The sequence below is a fragment of the Hesperophylax consimilis genome, chromosome 26 (assembly GCF_061612785.1).
Source record: "Hesperophylax consimilis isolate HC1 chromosome 26, BYU_Hcon_1.0, whole genome shotgun sequence".
NCBI lineage: Eukaryota > Metazoa > Arthropoda > Insecta > Trichoptera > Limnephilidae > Hesperophylax > Hesperophylax consimilis.
Window position 1 is genome coordinate 2,731,535 of NC_142861.1, and position 8,903 is coordinate 2,740,437.

Here is an 8,903-nt window from a genome sequence, read left to right on the forward strand (position 1 = left end):
TAAGCGGGAAAGCTGACAGTGAAAGAGTGGGGTTATGTGCCTACCTTGATAGCTCCATTGCAACTACTCCCCCTTTCCTCAACATAGCTTATTTAAGCGCAGAATGTCCACAATTATGTTAATATGGTGTCTGCGATAACATAAGAACTAGAACAAATAATAATAAATTGTATTTAGTTGCTAGTTACTGACATTATACATCATATTAAATCATAAACATTACCTACAAATAAAGTGTAGTTTTTATCAGTTATAAATTTTAATCGGCTTCAATAATTATTGCAATATTGATTGCCGATCTAGTCAGATCATCTCATCGATCTATCAGAAGCACGAATTCTTTTGCGCAGCAAGTTGTGTTATTATTTCAACTGTTCAAACAATTCTTATATGTATTATGTTCTATTGTGTGCAAAGAACAAGAGAGGGAGATGCTTCCATATCATCATGGCTCCAGATCACCACTCAAAAATAGAATGTGATTCAAAACAAAGTGTGGATCAAAGCAACCAGGTCCTTTGAACATTACTCCCTCCTTCTGTACATTATTATCTATAATGGAGTGTGGTCAATACAAGTCTTTTGTGGTGTAAAATAAATACTGTAGTTTAGAATCTATAAATACTGTAATTGTAGATATCTGGCAATCAAACAAGTCATTTAAGCTGGTCTCATACAAGCTTTATACTCTCATAATATATGTGGGCTTGGCCTATTTTACCATACCACTCGTGTGAGAGTAGCTTGATAATTTTTCAAGATTGCAAGTACATAATGTGAAAAGAAATCCAAAATAAAATAGGTTGTAAGTGCTGAAATGGTTTATTACAATATAATATTATGTAAATTCTCAATACATATTTGAAATCTGTATAGCTAAATAAAGTATGTTACAGATCAATTGATATATACGTCAACTCAGATTTTTATATACACACATGGTTTTAGTTCACTTCGTACATGACATAGGAAAAAACCAACATTTCTTAATTTCAGGGTTCAAATTTCGAAATTAATAAGAAATACATAATAATAAGACTAATGTAAATAATAGATTAATGTAAATAAGTAGAATAAATATAAATATATTCTGTAATATAATATACAATAAGGAAAACAAGAAATAGACGATATGTAAATAATAATATATATAATACAATCATAATAAGTTAGAAGAGAAAATTGTGTAGAATGATTGATGATTCTGTTCAATTAGATAGGAGAGAAATAGCAACAAGAATAAGATATGATATAGGTAAGATAAAAATACTTAATATAAAAAAAGGATAATTAATTAAGCAGGATAATAGAGATAATGTAAGATATAATATATAAATTTAAAAGGTTTGTTTTATCTAGGCAAATAGCAGTCGCCTACTTAATAAATTAAAATCTTTACTATAAACATGACTGAGATCTTATCAAGTCCCAAGCAAAGTCTATAAGTAACATTCTTGAGTCTAATATAACTGATTAGTAAAAATCTATTTTAAAATATCTGAACCTTTAGGTTGTTACACCGAGATGCGGCCTTGTCTGGATAACAACATTATCATAACCGATCTGCACAAAAACTAAACTTGATTTTATAATTTAAACTATGTATATCCGTCAAGGAAGGTTATATGTAAATTAACTTGGCTGTCGCCAACTGCTGAAAAGTGTTCCCATGAAATAACGAGCAAGCTTAAATCTAATATTTCAATTGATCCGTAAAATCAAATTTTCTATTAAAAAATTCTGCACTTAAATGCGACAAGTTTGTATATTTTGCTATGAAACTTTTTCACATAAAATCTGGCACAGACGGTATTTTACAGTAAAAATTTTGAATCTACAATTGTGATGAAATAATACTATTTTTTTTTTTTTTATAAACATTAAAATAAAATAACTTTGGAATGGATCAACGCATTTAATGCGATGATCCTATCTTTGAAACAAATCTATTGAGTTTAAGTTTTACATCTTACAAGATGGCTAAAACAAATGTTCCAAGACAGAAAAAGTTTAGCAAAGAATACATTAAAATTATTTAAGTTACTTGAATATAAAATAATATACTCTCTAGAGAGGTTTCGCAGTCAATGTGACCGCTTTAAAAGAAGAAAAAAAAAGAATTATAAAAACATTTATATCGAGAACAATATAAAAAAATATATTATAATACCTTAAATTAAGAGATGCAAAACGTTGCTACAATATGGAATTCTAGATGATGAAAGAAAATTCAAAGTTTCTTCATCAGAAATAATATGTATTTATTGCGAAACTTTCTATTTCTGCTGAATTTTGAAAACAAAACAGGAAAATAAATGCTTCTCTTGCGCAACGTTCCCCAACTCGCAAATATCTATTCCATTAAAACATAAATAAAATCTATTGTCAAAATTTGGAAAGGTAGATCTATCGATTAATTAATATTAAAAAGTACATGATAGAAATAAGTATGTAGGCACTGAAGCAAAGAAGTAGAGAAACTTAACGTTAAAGGAAATTAGTATTACACGAGCCCGGGTGTGACAAGTGGTATTGGCAGCGGGTAGCAGAAGCAGAATCAAATACATACCCAGCGGTAGCATTCAAGGATAACCTGTTTGGGCCGAGGCCTTGGCGGGCCTAGCTAGGAGGCTTATTATATAAATAAGGAATCACAACTGTCCTCCCTGTACTACGCTGTAAGTACCCACTCTCCACATTCGACAAAAACTGAATTATTTCAGAGATAGATTCAACTTTCTTCGAGTCCTCGTTCACAAACTCTACAGTACAAACTTAATGACATTCTACGCAACGACTTAAATGTAACGATTACACACTGTGGCTCATTCGACGGTCACGGACTTGGCCAGGTTTCTGGGGCAGTCCACGTTGCAGCCGCGGAGCACGGCTAGGTGGTAGGCCAGCAGCTGCATGGGGATCACAGTGAGAACGCCTTGTAGGCAGTCCTCGGTGCGGGGGATGGCCAGGGTCTTGCTGGACATGGAGGCCGTCTCTTCATCACCCTCCTCGCAGATCAGGATGGGGCGGCCCTGTCTGGCCGTCACCTGCTGCAGGGCGTTCATGCACTTGGTATACACGGGATCTCTCATCAGGATCATCATCACGGGCATGGAGTCGTCGATCAGAGCCAGGGGGCCGTGCTTCAGCTCTCCCGCCATGATGCCTTCACTGTGCATGTAGGTCAACTCCTTCACTTTCAGGGCTCCCTCCAGGCAGGTGGCGAAGTTGTAACCTCTTCCCATGATTAGGAATGACTTCTGCTGGTACAGATCTTGCGCGAGAGCCAGGACTTGCTTGTCGAGATCCAACACTTGTCTGATCTGATCAGGCAGGTTTTGCAGACCGAGGATGATGTCCTCACGCCTCTTCTGCTGCGAGATACGATCCTCGCTCATGACCAGGGCGAACATGACCAGAGAGATAAACTGGGATGTGTAGGCCTTGGTGGAGGCCACTCCGATTTCAGGGCCGGCGTTGATATGAACTCCGCAGTTGGACTCGCGGCAGATGGAGCTACCCACAGTGTTGGTGATGCCCACGATGAGGGCTCCGTGCTGCTTGCAGTAGCGCAGGGCCATCAGCGTATCGGCGGTCTCTCCGGACTGGGAAATGAAGAAACAGACGTCGTCCCTGAAGATAGGAGTGTTCCTGTCGAGGAAGTCGGAAGCGAGCTCCACCATGACGGGGAGTTCAGTGAGCTCTTCCAGTAGCTGGCGAGTGGCCACGGCGCTGTGGTAGCTAGTTCCGCAGCCGATGAGCATGAGTCTGCGGCAACGCTTAATCTCAGGAATATAATCCTTGATTCCTCCCAAAGTGACGGTCTTGGTCTGGAAGTTGAGGCGACCGCGCATGGTGTTGACCACCGACTCGGGCTGCTCGAAGATTTCCTTCTGCATGAAGTACTTGTAGTTGCCTTTCATGATCTGCTGGATCTCCATCTTCAGGGTGGTGATCTCGCGAGCGTGCGGGTCATCGTTGCTGCAAGACAGACGGTGGATGGAGAGGACTCCGCCCTTCACTGCGGCCACATCATCATCCTCGAAGTACAGCACCTTGTTGGTGTGCTCGATGACAGCTGCAGCGTCGGAGGCAAAGAAGTATTCCACTTCCTTGTCCTCATCGGGCTCGAACTCGGTGTGTGTGGGGGTGCGGGGCACAGGGGGCAGGAGGGTACGAGCCGCTTTGTTGTTGTTGTAGAGGATGGGGATGTGGTCGGAAGACAGACGACGCTTGGTCTTAATGCCCACCAGCAGCGGGGAGCCGCGCCGGGCTGCTACACACTCATCAGGGAAGTGGCGCGACTTGAAGCACAGAGCGAAGGCTCCCTCCAGTTGCTGGATGGCCTGCTCGATCAACTCCTGGAAGGTGTAGTCGGGATGTTGCTGGTAAAGGTGGTATACCAGCTTCACGATGATCTCCGTATCGGTCTGGGACTCGAAGACGTGTCCCTTCTTCTCTAGGAAGGTCTTCAACTCCTTGTAATTGGTGATGATACCGTTGTGGATGACCACGAAGGAGCTGTTGACATCGGAGCGCTGAGGGTGGGAGTTGACCGCGCTGGGTTCTCCGTGTGTGGCCCAACGGGTGTGAGCGATCCCGCAGTGGGAGTTGAGCACCTGGTCCAAGTCAAGAGAGGGCGCGAGTTCGGCGATCTCATCTTCCAAAGCCTGCACTTTGCCGCTCTTCTTCACGATGATGATTTCCTTGTTCCCGGGAGAGTCCACCGCCACTCCGGCGGAGTCATAGCCGCGGTACTCCTGGCGCTTGAGGCCGGCCACCAAGAACTCGAGGATCTCTCGCCTAGTCTTGGGCTCGAGATGGTTGATGTATGCGAATATACCGCACATTGTAACTAACAGTTGGGTCGGCACTAGGGAAACTTTAAACGCGACTTGTCGAATACGCGGCCCGCTACTAACTGACCGGACTGCTGGCTGGTGAACGATCCTACACTGTCACTGTGACATTACGATAAAACACGGTGGCAATTCAAAATGCCACGATAAAACAGGTTTACTTTCACTTCCCACTTCGCACACGTCACCATATTCTGTTATCTAGTGTCTTACGGCAAACGGGCGGATTATTAGCTAATTATTCATGGAACGAATCAATTAAGATCCCGCCTTATATTTTTGACGTGTAAATAAACTAAATTCCTCGAAACGTACGTGGAAAAACGAGATTCGATTTTGAGACTTGAGTTTTTTGACAGATGGCTTTGGCAGCTAAAAGAAGATTCTGTTTCTCTCTAACGGCACCGAATTGCGCAATTAGAGCGAGATAGCGCCACCCTATACTCTCCTTCCAGATAGCTATGGAATACCGATTAGGGCGGGAAATACAAAACTACAGTACCTATTTAGAGGGGGTACAGTTTTCGTAATCGATGGCTGTCTAAAACATTTATTAATATTAATTACATACTTACTACGAGGTTGGTGCAAAATGACATCCATTAAAACAAATAATGTACCTTCAATTAGAAATGCCCTAAGCAGAACAAAGCAGTTTTACTTGAGTGAGAGGTGTAGCAGGAAGTGTTTTTATGAATCTGTTGGCCTTGAGGAACTAAAGCACGGACTACTGGTAATATCATTGCACTTCAATTTGAATTCCTGCACATATTATTATAAAAATGACCTTAAATTAGATTATTCTGTAGGAAGAAATAAAAGCAGTCACTTTTACTTATCTGGCATGAAGTAATTACAAAAAGTGATATTTCAAGGCAATCTCTAACTTGAGGACACGCAACTTTTAAGAGCTGTATTTTTTTAGTTTCACACCACCCACAAGCCATTTCTGGAGGTCTTGCCTGCTCATAGAAGAACACAATTATTTAAAAAATATATAATAACTTAGAATATGATATGCAATTTGTGAATGTAAATGAACTGAGAGTAGAGTGTTTGGTAAATACTCCGATCATTGAAAATATTCTGTGATCTGAGGGTAAATAATGCTATTTCTCATTAGTTTGGAAGAATAATAAATTACCCCTGTATAAATAATCGAAATTCTTTTTAAATTTTACCTGCAGAAAACAACTCTTGGTAAAAATCTAGAGGCACACATAAATAAACCACTCACTAGGCACAATAAAAATGTAATTGTGATGAATGGTAATAAAGTTGAGTATTTAAGCGATAGATGGCGCTAGTCATAAAGCTTACGCCAGAGTCCGACAGATATCGCTAGAGTGTAACAATTACTAGTGAGATGAGATTGACAGGGAACAAGCTTCTCGAACCAGAGAATTACCAACAATCGGGTAATGAACAAATGAGATCAAAGAAAAAATATTAGTTGTTTTTTGTGGGGATAATCTATTAAATAGTAATATAATACACGAAAATATTACGTTTTTAATTTCGCAACTTTGCTTAGATTTTTTTTAAATTTCTGTTGGTGTTTGGTTTAAAACAATAAATAATATAATTATTTTGGTAATAAATAATTATACTATTCACTGGCAGAAGAAAAGTAGGTACCTTACACCTACAACATGGAACTACCTAACAAAATTTAAAAATAAACAGTAAATGATTCTATTAGTAGACAAAATCAACAGATGGCATTAACATTATTATATTTTATTATTTATAATATTCTAAAATTATTGTGCAATTTTATTTATTATCCTCTTCTAGAAGTGCCTCTATGGGTATATTGAAATGGAATTATGAAATAATTTGTCCATAATTGACCACACTAGACTTAGCCTTACCACTCAGACGCACTCTGAGTTCCAAGGAATCCAAAGATTTAATACAAGACAAATAATCAACATCTATTTTTTCAACACCATTGAGAACTAATCATGAACTAACTTTTCTCTTCAAGTTTTATACTTCACTGTTCTCATTAGCTTGAAGCCTACCACTACAGGTCTGAGAGTTGTACAAAATTAGGAGCACACATGGAAATTAAAAATAAAACAAAATAAAACCTTGATGAACAAAAATTATTTATCAAGAACACCTAGATGAATTAATGGAGAAGATAGCGCCCTTCGTGGCAGCAGGACGCGTCCTACCGCTTCCTCCAACCGCTTTGTGTTTTTTTTAGTATTTTCAAGGGAAATGAGGCAACATCCCTTTGAAATTATTTTAAAAATCAATCAATCAACATTTGAACTTAAGTAAAAATAAACTTAATAATTATTAGAACTTTATAATATGTGATTTGAGTGCAGTGTTTTAAAAGTGAATATTCGGAAATTTGCTCAAAAATATTGGACATTCGAAACAAACGGCGATCGGTAAATGCACTCCAGATGTTTTCAACTAAATTCTCGGAAACTGGGCAAGCTTGGACACTGGCAAGTTTTTTACTAAGCCCAGGGTAATTTATTACCCAACCATCGCTTTTTATTGCGGACAGAATGCACCACTTCAACAATTACCAGGAACAGGATTACATGGAGATAAATGATGGACTTGCTGAACGTCACAGCGGTGCTGCCAAGGTCTGGTATCTGTGAGAGGATAGTGTGTCAGCGCTTTATTAGCAGCAGACACATACCTGGACGGATGACGAACCTCGTGCTGGCGCTGTTGGTGGACGCGGTGGACTCTTTCGCTGCAGCAGCTGGCCCAGTTTCTTCACCACCTAGGATTCTGGCTGCAGAGTCTCCATCTTCTATCTTCGTGTCACCTGTTCCTTTACTTCATTTTACTTAACTTAACTTCACTCTATTTTTGTAATATTTATATTTTCTGTAATACCTGCATCAACTGTAAAGCGCCCCTGAGGTGATATATCACAAAAGCGGCGCTATACAAATTATCCAATAATAAATAAATAAATAAATAGGTTACTGAGACAAGGCGCATGGTTTCACTGAACTAGGCCCAGTGGACATACTTGAGATTTACTGCGTTTAGTATGGCACATAAGTCCGTCGATCATATCGCATATAAGCTGTTACCGGCTGCCACAAAAACGTGACTCTAGGCTCGATAAAAATACCATCCCGTGCTTTTGAGATGTGGACAAATCATTCTCGAGCAAAAACCAATGATGGAGTTTCTTTCCATTTGTTTGTACTCAAAAATCTCTTATTATTTCAATAAATACAATTACTAAAATATAATGCTTTTTGCTACCCGAAAACATTAAACGTCGAATAAAATAAAGTGAGACAGCGAATGCAGAAACATATAAGTGTATGAAGGACAACCTAGCGACAGAACATCGCATTCTATCATTCTGCTCGTTCGTTTGTGCGTCGAGAAGTAGGGGAAAAGGGGCTTAAAGGGGCCCACTAACGGTGAGCAAATCCGCAGCGAGCAATCTGAGCATGATGTCACGCGATTTATCCTGCGGACATCCATACAAAATAGCTCATCGCTCGCCTGTGACGTCATGTTTGCCGTGGATATGCTCGCCTGTCAGTTGGCCTTTTAAGCTCGCAACTGGTGTCGCGAGGCACGCACAGAACGAGGAGCATTCATAATAATATAGCTGTTTCACCCGTACACATATTCTTTGAATGGCTGTCTTTTTCTAATGCGTTCCATTCTATTCGGCTATGAAGGATGTTATTTATAGCCATTTCATTCGTTTACACATATTCATTGTGTCTATTCTTTTCTTATGTGTTTCGTTATTCACTTTCAATCTGGAAACAGGAACGAGCATTATTTTTTGTTCGATTAGTATGAACATAATGCGTTTTTGTATTTATGTCAATGCATGAACATGACATAACTAAATAGTGCAAGCTTCTCGAGTCATTGCCTCGTTAGAGATTGTGAACCCCACTCAAACCAAGCTCCCACGGCCTACTCACGGCCCTGTGCTGCATGAAGAGCCAAGTTCACTGACACATTCCGTACACCTTATACTTGATCACTCCAACACATAGGTGGATGCCTAGGTATGTATTTTTATTT

General features: G+C 39.5%; 1 protein-coding gene across 1 annotated transcript; it reads right to left on the minus strand.

The window, feature by feature from the left end:
- Positions 1–2,389: 2,389 nt before the first annotated feature.
- LOC149410982 (glutamine--fructose-6-phosphate aminotransferase [isomerizing] 1-like) lies at positions 2,390–5,232 on the minus strand. The gene has a single exon (XM_089647546.1). The coding sequence runs from the start codon at positions 4,848–4,850 to the stop codon at positions 2,826–2,828; it is 2,025 nt and encodes a 674-aa protein (XP_089503672.1). The 5' UTR covers positions 4,851–5,232; the 3' UTR covers positions 2,390–2,825.
- Positions 5,233–8,903: the final 3,671 nt, after the last annotated feature.